This window comes from Bombina bombina, chromosome 6 (genome assembly GCF_027579735.1).
Source record: "Bombina bombina isolate aBomBom1 chromosome 6, aBomBom1.pri, whole genome shotgun sequence".
Lineage (NCBI taxonomy): Eukaryota > Metazoa > Chordata > Amphibia > Anura > Bombinatoridae > Bombina > Bombina bombina.
In genome coordinates, this window is record NC_069504.1 from 282,652,656 (window position 1) to 282,671,518 (window position 18,863).

Consider the following 18,863-nt stretch of genomic DNA (forward strand, 5'->3'; position numbering starts at 1 on the left):
GTTATGTGCTCTTACAGTTGTCAGATTTGAAAAACTCATAATAGGGGAATTAATAAATATTGTATATTGCAAAGGTGTTTAATTAAACCATTTATTTTAAAATCTATGTGTGTTTACTGGCTCTTTAAGCCAATCTATGAACAAGAAATAGATAAACATTTCTAGCAAGCAGAGCTTTCATCAAATAATGCTTCTGGGCTGCACATATGTGTACAACAGGAACAATTACCTAGCTAACCAGCTGAGCATTTGCTTTGATATGTAAATGGACAAGAAAAAAAAAGACAGCTGGGTATTTTTTATATGTTTACCTTAGTTTGAAATTGTCTTAGCAAACATTCTAAAATGGTGTAAACTGTTAGATTTAACCAGCTGCCTTAGCTCCCTGGCTAATAAACAAAGAGGTGACATTGTTTTCTGCAGTCTCCTCTGGAAGGCAAATTGTTAAACAAAATATATGTTTTCATGAAGGTGAGAGAGTCCACAAGACATCACATGTGGGATTACACTCCAGTCCACTAGGAGGAGGCAAAAATATCCCTACATACCAGAGATTTAATCCCTCCCACTCTCCCAGAATCCCTCAGTCGTACATATGACCAAGAAGATGAAGAAAAACGGCAAGTAACTTAAGATTTCTGCTGCCATCTGTATAGAAAAAAAAAAAAAGGAGTTGGGCTTGGGGACTCTTACCATCACAATTTTTTTTTTTTTTATCATGTAAGCATACATTTTGTTTTCTTTCATAATATGGTGAGAGTCCACAAGAAATAACATATGTGATCGTATACCCAAGTAGTGAAGTCCACAGACCACCGTGAAATAGGCAACAGTTAAAGGGACAGTTACCCCAAAACATTTCTCCCCTTTAAATTGTTCCCAATGATCCATTTTACCTGTTGGAGTGTATTCAATTGTTCTATACAATGTTCTATGTTTCTATACTGCAGTCTAGGCTATTGACAAGCCTAAGTAAACACAGCCAGCAGAAGAAATTACACTCTCAGTGGGGTGCAGGATAGTTAAGTAATAAAATGATGTTTCCATTGTTCTCTCTAAGTACTAAGCTTTGGTTTTCCAGAAAAATATAAAATAAGGAAGCATAAATGTGCACTCAAAGTGATAACATAATGAGACATGAAATTACGAAACTCAACCTATTGCAATAGGCTGTGGTTTAAAAACACAAAAACAGCTACTTCATATACACAAATAAAAGCTGAAAATGCAATTTCTCATACATTTTATACTCTTCAGCTGGTATAACAAATGATTGAAAATGCATTATTATAAAAACTATTTTACATTGTACTGTCCCTTTAAGACAGGTATGTTACTAATCAGATACTACAACCCGCAGAATATTTGTGCCAGAAGCATCCTATGAAGAGCGTACATGTCAAAGTGATTTTTTTTAAATGTTAAAAAGATCAAATACTCTCATCACAGAAGGCCCAAGAAGTGGCATCTGCTATAGTGGAATGAACAGTAATGCATTCAGGGGGAGTCTTCCCTACAACCAGGTATGCCTTACGAATCAAGGCCTTAAGCCAAGCCGCAGATGAAATCTGGCAAACAGGACAGCATCAGAAGCAACAACTATGAGGACCACAACTTCCATGCATTGAGCAACAGAAGGAAGACGATTGAGTTGAAGTTGAGAACAGACCTGTTGCAGCCTTTATTGGCCTGTTTGTGATAGTCTTATTATCATTGAGTTGATTCCCATGTCAGAGTAGTTAAGGAACTCTTTTGGAGGTTGATTTTTCAGCCATGGCTGAGAAGCAGTTGAAGAACCGCTTGTGTGTGCGTCATTGCCAGTTGAAGAGATGGTGCCTGTACCAGAGTATCGTCCAGGTACACAGCCACACAGATTCCCTGAACTTGCACCACAGCCAGTAAAGCTGTTAAACCTTTTGTAAAGACTCTGGGCTCTGTTCCCAAACCGAATGGGAGTGCAGCAAATTGGTAATCCCTATTTAGAAAGGCAAATCTCAGGAACTTGTTATGATCCCTCTGAATAGGATATGTGAATTGGCTTTTTTAAGTTGATGGTAGACATAAACTAACCATTCTGCATGCAAGTAAGAATTGTGTGATTCGTCTCCATCTTGAAACTTGGTGCTTTCAAAACTTGTTTAGAGTTTTGAAATACAAGATAGTTCAAAAGGTACCCTCCTTTTCTTGTAATAGGAAAAGATTAGAATAGAACCCCCGGTTCATTTCTGATTTTTGAACTGGAGCGATTACGCACATTATTTACAGGTCCTTTACACAATCCAGAGAAGCTTTGGTCTTTAAAGGGATATGAAACCAAAAAATGTTCTTTCATGGTTCAGAAAAAGCATATAAAAAAAACAACTTTCCAATTTCTTTCTTTTATCCAATTTGTTTTGTTCGTTTTGTATAATTTGTTGAAATGTATACCTAGATATGCTCAGAAGTTGCTGACTCGTAGCTGCACATATGTGCCTCTTTTCATTGGCTTTCATCTAGCTCCCAGTAGTGCATTACTGCTTCAACAAAGGATACCAAGACAATGAAGCCAAAGATAATAGAAGTCAATTAGAAAGTTGTTTAAAGGGGCAGTAAACACCAGAATTTGTGTTGTTTAAAAAGGTAGATAATCCCTTTATTACCCATTCCCTAATTTTGCATAACCAACACAGTTATAATAATATACTTTTTACCTCTGTGATTACCTTGTATCTATGCCTCTGCAAACTGCCCCCTTATTTCAGTTCTTTTGACAGACTTGCATTTTTAGCCAATCAGTGCTTGCTCTTAGGAGCTTCAGGTGCCGGAGCTCAATGTTATCTATATGATACTCATGAACTAACGCCCTCTAGTGGTGAAAAACTGTCAAAATGCTTTCAGATTAGAGGCAGTCTTCAAGGTCTAAGAAATTAGCACATGAACCTCCTAGATTTAGCTTTCAACTAAGAATACCAAGAGAACAAAGCAAAATTGGTAATAAAAGTAAATTGGAAAGTTGTTTAAAATTACATACCCTATTTAAATCATGAAAGATTTGTTTTACTTTACTGTCCCTTTAAAATGATATGTTCTGTCTGAACCATGAAAGAAATATTTTTGGTTTTATGTCCCTTTAAGGGATCTTGAGGAGGAACTCTAAACAGGAGGATTCTTCCCCTGGGAGGCTTTGATAAGCCTATTCAATACCCCTGAGAAATTATTTCCAACACAAAAAGGACCTTGAATTGTCTTCTCCCAGGCGTCCTGAAAAAAGATTAAATCTGCCCACAACCAGAGCTTTATCTATAAAAGTGCCTGCTGTACAGGTTGTGTATGTGCCTATGTCCCCAGGCTATGTGAATCATGTGTACAGTGGGCTGTGAAGGCGCATAGTACTTACCTGCCAGCACCTTTGTCTGCAGTGCTTAATTCCAATGCAAACAACAGCTTCCAGTAGATTGGCCCATGCAAGGTAGTGAAAGCATGGTGCCAAGGATCTCACAATGAACAGCATCTGCAACCAAGGGGATTGGCAAATAAACACACATTTCACCTGGGGATGTCTGTGGATCACACACGGTGCAGTACACTGTAGACCAATGAATTGGTAGATAAATTCATACCTGGGAGGCCTGTGACATTTCCCCACCGGGGGTAAAGTTTTCACTGCCTGGCTCAAACTTCTATCTTCCCCTCTGTCCTTCCTAGGCTCTCTGAGGGGAAATTAGTCTCAGATCAGTTAGAGAACCCCAATCAACAACATGTAGATCAGTACTTCAGAATTTCCCCTCACTCCATGTTGGAGGCAAAAATGTAACTGTTAGATTTTAGGAGAATAAGAGGGATTAAAGCTCTTGTATATAGGGGTGATTTTGACTCCAAGGGCTCGATTTATCAAAGCCCTATGGCTGCAAATTTGCACAAGAACTTGCACGCCTTAATTTAACAAGCAGCGATCACCAGACCGCCGCTTCCCTAACCTCTTCGCCACCTCTAAGGTGGCGAAATTCAATCTCCTCGGTCTAGTCCGACCGAGGAGATTGACAGCTCCTGCCCGCGCGTGATTGGCTGTGCGCGGGCAGGGGGCGGGATTGCACACGAACGCAAAATTGTGCTTGTGTGCAATGGTGATTACCTGCGGGGAATTTGGCCCCGCCACAGGCTAGCTGATGCATACAGGGGCGCGTATACGCGCCCCTGTCCGCCTCAGCTTTGATAAATCTAGCCCCTAGTGTACTATAGTGCAATCCAACATGTTATAGGCTCTAACCATTTTATGAAAGAAATTGAGAAATTTATATAAAATATTTAGTTATGCAAAGTAAAACAACTTTTCAATATACTTAAAAGGGACATGAAACTCAAATTTTTTCTTTCATAATTTAGATAGAGAATACAATTTTAAACAGCTTTCTAATTTACTTCTATTATCTAATTTGTTTCATTCTCTTGGTATCATTTGTTGAAGGAGCAGCATTGCACTACTGGTTTCTAACTTAACACATGGGTGAGCCAATGACAATCAGAATATATATGCAGCCACCAATCAGCAGCTAGAACCTAGGTTCTTTGCTGCTCCTGAGCTTGCCTAGATAAACCTTTCATCAAAGGATAACAAGAGAAGGAAGCACATTAAATAATAGATGTAAATAAGAAAGTTGTTTAAAATTGTATGTTCTATCTGATTCATGAAATAAATATTTTGGGTTTCATGTCCCTTTAAATTTACATGAAAAGCGTCAAAAGTAAATAAACTGTGACCATTGTAGATGTTTTTGATTTTCAAAGCTGGAAATGCACACTAACCCTGCTACATATCTTTTCCTAATTTGCTTTAGTCAATAACGCCTTAAAAACAATGCACTTTACATAATGCAGCAAACAAGATGTTAATTTGTTTTATTCTATAACAAGACAACAGAACTGTCAAGGTGTTTCATTTCTTTTGAAATGGGGAAAAGATTAGTGCTGCAAAATGGGAAAGAAAGGAGTGAGGCAGGGTTGTATTACCTAAATCAGATGATGGTTTTCGCTACAAATGTTTGTGAAAAAAGTAATTAAAACAAATGTTATTGGATACAGAGTAAAAATACAATTATTTTAAAAACGTTTTTAAAGGGACGGAAAATGTAAACGTTTTCTCCTCATATATGTTTAATCTAAATTGACTTAGTTATAACCACTTGTTTTAACCTTAACTTTACCTTTAATTAGCAGTCTGAGAGGGAATCTCACGGCTGCCCCCAAGCCTGCACTTTTATTTCTGCTATGTTTCTGTGGCTCGGTACAGCCCAAACCACTTGACAGAGCAATATAAACAGTAATTATTATTTCCATTGCTTTGCTGGCTTTTAGGTAAGTACTGCGCATGTGCACGTTAACAGGAAGTGCGCGCTATACCAAGTGAATTAGCCTGGACAGTCACCATATGGTTAGTAGTACAGCCTGAAACAACTTACAAGAAATATTCGGACTTTCATGTAAAGACAGATTGTATATTTAAAGGTAACCAACAATAAATGATGAGAAAAACTTTACACTTAATGTCCCTTTAATTGATTGAAATAACAAATTCATAGACAAAAAGGGAATTCATGGAAACAGTAATCTTCAGGCAAAAACATGGGAGGTGAGGATAAAACTGGGTCCAGTAACACATTGCATCACCCTGGATGTCACATCTACACTGAGCTAACAGTGAATGTGCAATTATGTGGCTTAGTTTCTAAACTCTCTCACAAATGTCTGACAAGGCAATGGGCACAAATTCCAATCCCTACCAAAGTCAAGAATCAAAAAGCTTCATGTTTGACAATTGGTTTTATCTGAAACTGGGTCAAATTCATCTTTACAACTGTATATGGTCCCTCTGGTGATGCGAGGCCCTCAGTCACCTTTAGTATTAATGGGCAAGTCATCTGCTCTTATTTCCCCTAAAGGGACATTAAACACTATGAGATGGTAATATAAAATGATAAATTGTATATATAAAATAACTCTGCAATATACTTTCATTATTTATTTTGTCCTCTTTGCCTGTAATTCCATTCTCAAATTGTGAGCTTTTCAGTTCCTGTTAGAAATGGAAAAGCAGAACACTGTTAAATCCAGCACAACCATTGGCTGCACACTCTAGGGACCTATTTATAACTGTCTCTAATTGGCCACAGCAGAGAAGGTAACACAAGTTACAATATGGCAGCTCCCAGTGTTTTATAGACACTAAAACTTTACACTTATTTTGTCACTTTTTAAACAACTAATGAAACTTTTCAAAAACATAATTTATGCTTACCTGATAAATTCCTTTCTTCTGTTGTGTGATCAGTCCACGGGTCATCATTACTTCTGGGATATAACTCCTCCCCAACAGGAAATGCAAGAGGATTCACCCAGCAGAGCTGCATATAGCTCCTCCCCTCTACGTCAGTCCCAGTCATTCGACCAAGAAACAACGAGAAAGGAGTAACCAAGGGTGAAGTGGTGACTGGAGTATAATTTAAAAGATATTTACCTGCCTTAAAACAGGGCGGGCCGTGGACTGATCACACAACAGAAGAAAGGAATTTATCAGGTAAGCATAAATTATGTTTTCTTCTGTTATGTGTGATCAGTCCACGGGTCATCATTACTTCTGGGATACCAATACCAAAGCAAAAGTACACGGATGACGGGAGGGATAGGCAGGCTCATTATACAGAAGGAACCACTGCCTGAAGAACCTTTCTCCCAAAAATAGCCTCCGAAGAAGCAAAAGTGTCAAATTTGTAAAATTTGGAAAAAGTATGAAGCGAAGACCAAGTTGCAGCCTTGCAAATCTGTTCAACAGAGGCCTCATTCTTAAAGGCCCAAGTGGAAGCCACAGCTCTAGTGGAGTGAGCTGTAATTCTTTCAGGAGGCTGCTGTCCAGCAGTCTCATAGGCTAAACGTATTATGCTACGAAGCCAAAAAGAGAGAGAGGTAGCAGAAGCTTTTTGACCTCTCCTCTGTCCAGAGTAAACGACAAACAAGGAAGAAGTTTGGCGAAAATCTTTAGTTGCCTGCAAGTAGAACTTGAGGGCACGAACTACATCCAGATTGTGTAAAAGACGTTCCTTCTTTGAAGAAGGATTTGGACACAAGGATGGGACAACAATCTCTTGATTGATGTTCCTGTTAGTGACTACCTTAGGTAAGAACCCAGGTTTAGTACGCAGAACTACCTTGTCTGAGTGAAAAATCAGATAAGGGGAATCACAATGTAAGGCTGATAACTCAGAGACTCTTCGAGCCGAGGAAATAGCCATTAAAAACAGAACTTTCCAAGATAACATTTTTATATCAATGGAATGAAGGGGTTCAAACGGAACACCCTGTAAAACGTTAAGAACTAAGTTTAAACTCCATGGTGGAGCAACAGCTTTAAACACAGGCTTGATCCTAGCTAAAGCCTGACAAAAGGACTGGACGTCTGGATTTTCTGACAGACGTCTGTGTAACAAGATGGACAGAGCTGAAATCTGTCCCTTTAATGAACTAGCTGATAAACCCTTTTCTAAACCTTCTTGTAGAAAAGACAATATCCTAGCGATCCTAACCTTACTCCAGGAGTAACCTTTGGATTCGCACCAGTATAGGTATTTCCGCCATATTTTATGGTAAATCCTTCTGGTAACAGGCTTCCTAGCCTGAATCAGGGTATCAATAACCGACTCAGAAAAACCACGTTTTGATAAAATCAAGCGTTCAATTTCCAAGCAGTCAGCTTCAGAGAAGTTAGATTTTGATGTTTGAATGGACCCTGTATCAGAAGGTCCTGTCTCAGAGGTAGAGACCAAGGCGGACAGGATGACATGTCCACTAGATCTGCATACCAAGTCCTGCGTGGCCAAGCAGGTGCTATTAGAATTACTGATGCTCTCTCCTGTTTGATTTTGGCAATCAATCGAGGAAGCAGCGGGAAGGGTGGAAACACATAAGCCATCCTGAAGTTCCAAGGTGCTGTCAAAGCATCTATCAGAACTGCTCCCGGATCCCTGGATCTGGACCCGTAGCGAGGAAGTTTGGCGTTCTGGCGAGACGCCATGAGATCTATCTCTGGTTTGCCCCAACGTCGAAGTATTTGGGCAAAGACCTCCGGATGAAGTTCCCACTCCCCCGGATGAAGAGTCTGGCGACTCAAGAAATCCGCCTCCCAGTTCTCCACTCCCGGGATGTGGATTGCTGACAGGTGGCAAGAGTGAGACTCTGCCCAGCGAATTATCTTTGATACTTCCATCATTGCTAGGGAGCTTCTTGTCCCTCCCTGATGGTTGATGTAAGCTACAGTCGTGATGTTGTCCGACTGAAACCTGATGAACCCCCGAGTTATTAACTGGGGCCAAGCCAGAAGGGCATTGAGAACTGCTCTCAATTCCAGAATGTTTATTGGAAGGAGACTCTCCTCCTGATTCCATAGTCCCTGAGCCTTCAGAGAATTCCAGACAGCGCCCCAACCTAGTAGGCTGGCGTCTGTTGTTACAATTGTCCAGTCTGGCCTGCTGAATGGCATTCCCCTGGACAGGTGTGGCCGATGAAGCCACCATAGAAGAGAATTTCTGGTCTCTTGATTCAGATTCAGAGTAGGGGACAAATCTGAGTAATCCCCATTCCACTGACTTAGCATGCATAGTTGCAGCGGTCTGAGGTGTAGGCGTGCAAAAGGTACTATGTCCATTGCCGCTACCATTAAGCCGATCACCTCCATGCATTGAGCTACTGACGGGTGTTGAATGGAATGAAGGACGCGGCATGCATTTTGAAGTTTTGTTAACCTGTCTTCTGTCAGGTAAATCTTCATTTCTACAGAATCTATAAGAGTCCCCAAGAATGGAACTCTTGTGAGAGGAAAGAGAGAACTCTTCTTTTCGTTCACTTTCCATCCATGCGACCTTAGAAATGCCAGAACTAACTCTGTATGAGACTTGGCAGTTTGAAAGCTTGAAGCTTGTATTAGAATGTCGTCTAGGTACGGAGCTACCGAAATCCCTCGCGGTCTTAGTACCGCTAGAAGGGCACCCAGAACCTTTGTGAAGATTCTTGGAGCCGTAGCCAATCCGAATGGAAGAGCTACAAACTGGTAGTGCCTGTCTAAGAAGGCAAACCTTAGATACCGGTGATGATCTTTGTGGATCGGTATGTGAAGGTAAGCATCCTTTAAATCCACTGTGGTCATGTACTGACCCTCTTGGATCATGGGTAAAATTGTCCGAATAGTTTCCATTTTGAACGATGGAACTCTTAGGAATTTGTTTAGAGTCTTTAAATCTAAGATTGGCCTGAAAGTTCCCTCTTTTTTGGGAACCACAAACAGGTTTGAGTAGAACCCTTGTCCTTGTTCCGACCACGGAACCGGATGGATCACTCCCATTGTTAACAGATCTTGTACGCAGCGTAGAAACGCTTCTTTCTTTATCTGGTTTGTTGACAACCTTGACAGATGAAATCTCCCTCTTGGGGGAGATAATTTGAAGTCTAGAAGGTATCCCTGAGATATGATCTCTAGTGCCCAGGGATCCTGAACATCTCTTGCCCAGGCCTGGGCGAAGAGAGAGAGTCTGCCCCCTACTAGATCCGGTCCCGGATCGGGGGCTCTCGGTTCATGCTGTCTTTGGGGCAGCAGCAGGTTTCCTGGCCTGCTTGCTTTTGTTCCAGGACTGGTTAGGCTTCCAGCCTTGCCTGTAACGAGCAACAGCTCCTTCCTGTTTTGGTGCAGTGGAGGTTGATGCTGCTCCTGTTTTGAAATTCCGAAAGGGACGAAAATTAGACTGTCTAGCCTTAGCTTTGGCCTTGTCTTGAGGTAGGGCGTGGCCCTTACCTCCCGTAATGTCAGCGATAATTTCTTTCAAACCGGGCCCGAATAAGGACTGCCCCTTGAAAGGTATATTAAGTAATTTGGACTTAGAAGTAACATCAGCTGACCAGGATTTTAGCCACAGTGCCCTGCGTGCCTGTATGGCGAATCCTGAGTTCTTAGCCGTAAGTTTGGTTAAATGTACTACGGCCTCCGAAATGAAAGAATTAGCTAGTTTAAGGACTCTAAGCCTGTCCGTAATGTCGTCTAGCGTAGAGGAACTAAGGTTCTCTTCAAGCGACTCAATCCAAAATGCTGCCGCAGCCGTAATCGGCGCGATACATGCAAGGGGTTGTAATATAAAACCTTGTTGAACAAACATTTTCTTAAGGTAACCCTCTAATTTTTTATCCATTGGATCTGAGAAAGCACAGCTATCCTCCACCGGGATAGTGGTACGCTTAGCTAAAGTAGAAACTGCTCCCTCCACCTTGGGGACCGTTTGCCATAAGTCCCGAGTGGTGGCGTCTATTGGAAACATCTTTCTAAATATTGGAGGGGGTGAGAACGGCACACCGGGTCTATCCCACTCCTTAGTAACAATTTCAGTTAGTCTCTTAGGTATAGGAAAAACGTCAGTACTCGCCGGTACCGCAAAGTATTTATCCAACCTACACAGTTTCTCTGGTATTGCAACAGTGTTACAATCGTTGAGAGCTGCTAAGACCTCCCCTAGTAGTACACGGAGGTTCTCCAATTTAAATTTAAAATTTGAAATATCTGAGTCCAATCTGTTTGGATCAGAACCGTCACCCACAGAATGAAGCTCTCCGTCCTCATGCTCTGCGAGCTGTGACGCAGTATCAGACATGGCCCTAGCATTGTCAGCGCACTCTGTTCTCACCCCAGAGTGATCACGCTTGCCTCTTAGTTCAGGTAATTTAGACAAAACTTCAGTCATAACAGTAGCCATATCTTGTAATGTTATCTGTAATGGCCGCCCAGATGTACTAGGCGCCAAAATATCACGCACCTCCCGGGCGGGAGATGCAGGTACTGTCGCGTGAGGCGAGTTAGTCGGCATAACTCTCCCCTCGCTGTTTGGTGAAATTTGTTCACATTGTACAGATTGACTTTTATTTAAAGTAGCATCAATACAGTTAGTACATAAATTTCTATTGGGCTCCACCTTGGCATTGGAACAAATGACACAGATATCTTCCTCTGAGACAGACATGTTTAACACACTAGCAAAAAACTTACAACTTGGTTATAATCTTTTTTAGCAAAAAACGTACTGTGCCTCAAAGAGGTACTAACGATTAAATGACAGTTGAAATAATGAACTGAAAAACAGTTATTGCATCAAATTTTAAAACAACACAACTTTTAGCAAAGGTTTGTTCCCATTAGTAAAAAACAACACTAATTAAATTTGTACATAAGAAAAACAAAACAACGTTTTTTATACACAGTCACTATAAGAATTCTCACAGCTCTGCTGAGAGAATTTACCTCCCTTCAAAGAAGTTTGAAGACCCCTGAGATCTGTCAGAGATGAACCGGATCATGCAGGACATATAAAAGTAGCTGACTGGAATTTTTTGATGCGTAGCAAAGAGCGCCAAAAACGGCCCCTCCCTCTCCCACACAGCAGTGAAGAGAAACGAAACTGTCACAATTAAAGCAAAAAACTGCCAAGTGGAAAATAATGCCCAAACATTTATTCACACAGTACCTCAGCAATGTAAACGATTCTACATTCCAGCAAAAACGTTTAACATGAGAATAGTTATTAAAAGGATTAGTGACCTTAACACAGTAGTTCCGGTGAAATACCATCCCCAGAATACTGAAGTGTATACATACATGTCATTTTAACGGTATGGCAGGCTTTTCTCATCAATTCCATTCAGAAAATAAAAACTGCCACATACCTCAATGCAGATTCATCTGCCCGCTGTCCCCTGATCTGAAGCCTTTACCTCCCTCAGATGGTCGAGAACAGCAATATGATCTTAACGACTCCGGTTAAAATCATAGTAAAAAATCTCTGTCAGATTCTTCCTCAAACTCTGCCAGAGAAGTAATAACACGCTCCGGTGCTATTTTAAAATAACAAACTTTTGATTGAAGTCATAAAAACTAAGTATAATCACCATAGTCCTCTCACACATCCTATCTAGTCGTTGGGTGCAAGAGAATGACTGGGACTGACGTAGAGGGGAGGAGCTATATGCAGCTCTGCTGGGTGAATCCTCTTGCATTTCCTGTTGGGGAGGAGTTATATCCCAGAAGTAATGATGACCCGTGGACTGATCACACATAACAGAAGAAATACATCTACATGTTAGTCATGTACTAATCTTTTCTTTGAATGAATCATTCTATCTAGCATTTATTTAGTGTTTAATGTCCCTTTAATTATAGCAAGTGCAACTTTTTGTGTGTTTGCCGTTTCCTTTGTTAAAGGGACACACATAGCAATATTAAACTTGTATGATTCAAATAAAGCATGCAATTGTAAATAAATGCATTCTACTAACTATTTTGTTCTTTTAGTAGTCTTTGTTAAAAAGCATATCTAGATAGACTCAGTAGCACACACCTGTCCTGAGAACTGTATGACAGCAGTTATTGCAACAATATTTGTCATATTTGTCATACATTGTTGCAAACACTGCTGCCATAGAGTGTTAAAGGGTAATTTTTTTTTTATCCCTATAGTCAAAAATAAGCATTACAACTGTAAGATGATGCAAAGCAATGACCACCATATGGCCTTTTAGATTTTCTTATCAAGCACAATAAAAGAAAAAGTTGTGGAACTGCAAAAGCCACGATGTGCAGAACCAAAGATAGGGGCAGGCTGGGGGTCAAGAACTGACTTTATTGTATCAGATTCACATCTGCAGTTACTATGTAAGATTCTAAACAGGGTGACAAAATAAGGTCGATATGTTGGAGCAACAAAGGCAAGCTTTTATGCTACCAGAAATTGTGTCAATTTAACTGGGTGTTATTGGGAATATTTTAATGAATAATTCATTTTATTCACCCCTATAAAAGCATTTAATCCATAACGTGAAAACTCAATCAAAGTAATATAATGAAATAAAAGTGTTCTGAATAAAAGGGACAATGTATTCAAGCAAGTAACTGATAGGAGTTCAATGTATTCAAAGCAGCTGCAGGAACACACTTTCAATTTTATGTTGCTACATCTTTTTTACATTCTTTTTCTATAGCCAATATTGCAGTATTCTACATGTCAGTATAAATGGTGGTTTTACCATGCAAACACAGTTATTTCAAATTACAAAATAAAGGTAAATGATATCTTTGTAAATTATTAAATACAGCAGCAAAAAAGGATCATTGGGGATACAAAATTTTACAGTACAATATCACTAAATTAAAAAAAAAAAAAATACATTGAAAAAAAAAAGATAAAGAGGCCCTCAAGTCAAAATGTACCACTTTTTGTGGTAAGTTTTGTTGAAACTTAGCATGTTTCTATGAGAGCATATGTAGATAGACTCAGGAGAATGCAGGTAGCTTGAGCACTATATGGCAGAACTGTTTGCAACAACGTGTGCTACAATGTTTTACCTATAGTGCTTGAGACATGCACGCTCCTGAGCCTACCTCATGTGCTCTTGTGGAAAAGAAACTAACTTTCAACAAAGGATACAAGATGTAAATTTTTATTATAGAAGTTAATTGAAAAACGTAATTCATTGTACGCTCTGTCTTAATTATTTAAGTTTAACTCCCTCCTGTCAACAACTGTGGCAGTGTTGGGAGACCATGACAAAATAACAAAAAACAAATAAAAATAAATGATTTGAGCATGAAGGATATTTTTTCAACATGTAAAGTGTGGCAAGTCTTGACACTCTGAAGTTGGTTCTAACCGTCCTGTAGACTGCTTTGCGTAGGCCGAGGAGGTGCTGACTGGCGTGCTGTGCAGCTTTATCATACGGGCAAGCAGCACTGACCCTGTCAAGCAAACTTGAAAAGTAAAATGTGATACATCTGTACAGATGTCCCAAACCAATTTTACCAACACAAATGTCACATCACGCATCAACAAACAACTTTATTAGCTATACGGAAAAAACATTTGGCAGAATTCAGATTGATAGTCATTGCATTTTTATCAACATTTATTTCACTTGACTGTTCAAACAGTAGACACAGAAAAAACAAATCATTCATTTAAACTAAAGCAAAATAAAATGCGGCACATACACCTTGACAAACCTTTACACATAACTGCTCAATTTTTTGTTAAAGGGACAGTCTACCATAGAATTTTTATTGTTTTAAAAGATAGATAATCCCTTTATTACCCATTCCCCAGTTTTGCATAACCAACACAGTTATATTAATATACTTTTTACCTGTGTGATTACATTGTATCTAAGCCTCTGCTGACTGCCTCCTGATCACGTGACTTTTTTATTTATTACCTATTGACTTGCATTTAGTACTGTGTTGTGCCAACTCTTAAATAACTTCTCTGGTGTGAACACAATGTTATCTATATGACCCACGTGAACTAGCAGTCTCCTGCTGTGAAAAGCAAATACAAAAACATGTGATAAGAGGCTGTCTGTAGTGGCTTAGAAACAGGCAGACATTTAGAGGTTTTAATGTTATAAAGTATATTAATCTAACAATGCTGGTTGTGCAAAGCTGGGGAACAGGTAGTAAAGGTATTATCTATCTTTTTAAACAATAACAATTTTTGTGTAGACTGTCCCTTTAAAGGGCCATTATAGTAAAAAACAAACAAAAAAAAAACATGTTCTCATTGACCCTACAAATCTACATAATTAACCTTAGGAAATGGGTTAAACCCATAGGTAAAATACCTCATGAGAGCTGCAGAAAGCTGCTAGTCTACAACAAAAACAGCTGATATGCTAATCAGAAGCACTAGTTGCTAGAGCTATGCATTCATTTTTGTTTTAACTAAATGAATATCCGAATGAATGCACCAAAGAGAATGAAAGAAAATGAAAAAATATTCAGATTAGTGTCCCACTGGCACTGGATGCCCACAAGTCTGAAAGAAAAGATATGTGAGATAGACGTATGTAGGGAATAAAACAAGTATAAGATCGCTTTGCTTTAGGATTAAGGATTTGCATTTAGATTGTATGGAAGCATTATGGTTAGTAAAACATAGATTAGTAATTGTTTTCCATATGTGATCAGACAATAAGACAGACGATTGTGGACACATATACATTTGTGTCAGAACTAGCTTAGCTGAAAGGCCATGAAGAAAATAGTGTTATTCACCATGAAAAAAAGATGATGATTATTTTTTTATAATTTTCAAATAAAAGGTAATTAAAAGGGACAGTAAACCCCAAATTGTTCTTTCATGATTTGGATAAAACATACAATTTTAAAAAACTTTCTAATTTATTTCTAACAAATTTGCTTCCTTATCTTGTTATCCAATGTTGAAGGAACAGCATTGCACTACTGGCAGTTAGCTGAATACATCTAGTTAGCCAATAACAAGGACACATGTGTGCAGGCACCAATCAGCAGTTAGTTCCCTCTAGTGAAAGAATATGTGCATATTCTTTTTCAACAAAGGATATCAAAAGAACAAAGCACATTTGAAAGTAGAAATTAATTTAAAAGTGTCTTAAAATGACATGCTCTTATTGAATCAAGCAAGTTTAAGTTTGACTTCCCTATCTCTTTAAACTTTTTTACATAAATAACAGGATAAGGAACAAGCTAGAATGGAATTTTGACAGAGGTGCACTAGGAAGCAGTAGAAAACCACTCTGCATGATCATTGATAGACTTAATTTAATAGAAGAAATTATTTAGTTTCCTTTGAGTTAAACAAAAAAAAAAAATCAAGCTGGATCAGGAATATTCCATATCTTACTCAATAAAGCAGGGATGGACTGGGCTGAAGGGCAGGTGGTGGTGGTGGTGGTGGAATCAGGGCCAGTGCAGGTGCGGTGTTCTGACAAACTGTTCATTTTTCATAAGTTTGCCCTTGCACAAGCCACTCAGCTTTTTACTTTAGCCTTTATCAGTGTTCGCAGTGGTCAAAAAGCTCTGCACTTTGAACTTTACATTAAGAAAGTAGAATTTTTTAAGACCTCTGCGTGTGTGTGTATATATATACCACATATACACACACACACACACACACACATATATATATATTATTTATTATGTGTTCAAATCATCAGTGCTCCCCTGCCATAGAGGTAGAATTGAGCTACATTGGGGAAGGGAACAGTTTATATAGGTGGAGTGCGTACATACTCTATGGAGAATCAAGACGATATACTCACAAGTATTAAATATAGTACTATATATGACATCATAAGAGTAATATATTAATATATTTTTAACATATTTAATCATTTCATGCAAGAAAATGTTTGCCTACAATATCCCTTTAAAAGTACTGTCTATCCAAAAGAAGGATGGCTGGGACACATCAGCAGGAAATAGCTACTTTAGTTATATTACAGAATTTATACATCCCCACAAATAATCTACAAGTATGTGTGACTTAGCGTGAATGCAGACTGAAAATACATTATAAAAAAACACTATGACATCCTACAGAAGAGACTTTCTAAAAACTAAAAAAAAAAACATCACCAGGTACCAACCAGCTTCTGAATACCCCATGATAGTGTTCCATGACTATTTGCTGGTGGAAAATGAAATCTAAAGCTTAGAACAGCTGTTCATATGGTGGTGTGTACCATATACTGTATAAAATGCATGTCCTTTTAAAGCAAATGTAGCAATGTTCCTGATTTAGCCAAGAACACAGAAAACTAATTTCATATACTCTTGGTATTGATGGAGACTATGAAAGTGTGCATGCTGCAACATGGCATAATGGCTTTTTCATGAAGAATGTTCATTTTACAAACAACAGATATTGGAAATCCCCTTCACATGAAGCAAATCTTACAGTTTGACAGCACCAGTATTTACACAGAATGTGAATCGGTGCTATTGTTCTAAATTACATTCACCAGGTTGCCTTTTGCCTGTGTGATAAAGTACCCAAGCTATTCCATATAGGGTGACCACATTCAGCAGATAAAATAATAACAAAAAAAGGTTATTCATTTCCAATATTAAATAAATACTGCATATGATAGTGTTCCTTAAAACCAACACACATGTATTCCAAGTTGCAAACAAGGCTACTTATGGCTACATTATTTCTTTCACAGATGATACCACAAACAGCGCCTGTGGTTTAAAACAGGGCTCTTCAAACTTTTTCCCCCAAGTCCCAATGCCATGATACCACATACATACATTGTTGTGCTTCTCTGAAAATGATACAAGATAGTTGCAACTGTTGGCAATGTGACTAAAATGTGTGCATACTTTATTCCCGATTGTAGTCAAGTGTGGTACAAAATAACACACACACACACTCTCCTACAACACACATGCACACCATACACACACTCCCATACAATACTCACACCACACACACACCACACATACTCTTCTATAACACACACCACACACTCACATATAATACACATACCACACAAGCCTCCTTTAGCAGAAACAACAAACTCTAGACATTTCCTATCGCCTGTAATGAGTGTCTGGATTCTGGATGAAGGTATTTTGGACAATTCCTCCTTACAAAATATCTCCAGTTCAGTTAGGTTTGATGGTTGCCGAGCATGGACAGCCCGCTTAAAATCACCCCACAGATTTTCAATGATATTCAGGTCTGGGGACTGGGATGGCCATTCCAGAACATTGTACTTGTTCCTCTGCATAAATGCCAGAGTAGATTTTGAACAGTGTTTTGGGTCGTTGTCTTGTTAAATGATCCAGCCCCGTCATAACTTTTACTTTGTGACTGATTCCTCAACATTATTCTCAAGTAAGTACTTTGCCTCTCCGATATTTTACTTGGCCTGCCACTTCTGGCCTTAACAAGAACTGTGCCTGTGGTCTTCCATTTCCTCACAGTGGACACTGACAGCTTAAATCTCTGCAATAGCTTTTTGTAGCATTCCCCTAAACCATAATGTTGAACAATATTTGTTTTCAGGTCATTTGAGAGTTGTTTTGAGGCCCCATGTTGCCACTCTTCAGAGGAGAGCCAAAGAGAACAACAACTTGCAATTGGCCACCTTAAATACCTTTTTTTCATGATTGGATGCACCTATGAAGTTCAAGGCTTATTGGGCTCACCCCACCAATTGTGTGTTCCAATTAATCAGTGCTAGGTAGTTACAGGTATTCAAATCAACAAAATGACAAGGGTGCCCAAATTTATGCACCTGTCTAATTTCGTTTTGATGCATATTGCACATTTTCTGTTTATCCAATAAACCTCATTTCACTACTAAAATATTACAGTGTCCTTCAGTTATTTGATAGATCAAAATGAAATTGCGGATCCAAACACCCAATTATTTATAAATGAAAGTCATGGAAATTGTCAGGGGTGCCTAAACTTTTGCATACAACTGTATTTAGGGACAGGAGAATAGAGGAACTCAGTGAACAGACCAGGAATAAGTGACAGACAAAAAGGTATGTGTGAGTGGGCCTTAATATGATAAAAACTGCTGCATTGGCAAGTATAAATCTCATGTCCGAGAAGACTCAAACTCTATTTGAGAAGGAAAATAAACAATTATAAATAATTATGAAAGAGAAACAACCTTTAATAGTGGCTTAATTATACCTGGTCTGAACAAAATGATGGAAGAAGAAAAAAAATAAAGCAGTGGTTTATAGATTCTTCCATTCCAAATTCAATAATATGATTTTAGAATTGTAGATTTACAAGTTAGCAAGAGGGTAATCATGTCAGAAATCCCCTGGTTCTTCAGAAACAAGATTTCAGTGTTAGAACTTTCAAGCCTTGATACTGAAAACATAATCAGTAATTAGACTAGCCAGTAAAAAAAGCAGTTTATTGTTGGCTAGAACTATAATAGTCTTCTGCTTGTATCAGCTAATCTTCTATCTAACCTAAATAAGCAGGGCAACTGAAGGAAAGACTTAAAAGGACAAAAATGAA

The 18,863-nt window shown here is 38.8% G+C and overlaps 1 protein-coding gene across 5 annotated transcripts in view; it reads right to left on the reverse strand.

Annotated features, from left to right (window-relative positions):
* Window positions 1-18,863, reverse strand: part of VEZT (vezatin, adherens junctions transmembrane protein) — a 227,366-nt gene that overhangs the window by 52,130 nt on the left and 156,373 nt on the right. For 3 of the 5 annotated variants that reach the window (XM_053716887.1, XM_053716886.1, XM_053716890.1), the window contains exon 6: window positions 13,652-13,801. In XM_053716887.1, coding sequence (XP_053572862.1) covers window positions 13,652-13,801 — 150 coding nt within the window. The remainder of the gene's footprint in view (window positions 1-13,651; window positions 13,802-18,863) is intronic. The other 2 variants (XM_053716889.1, XM_053716888.1) reach the window with 1 other exon arrangement.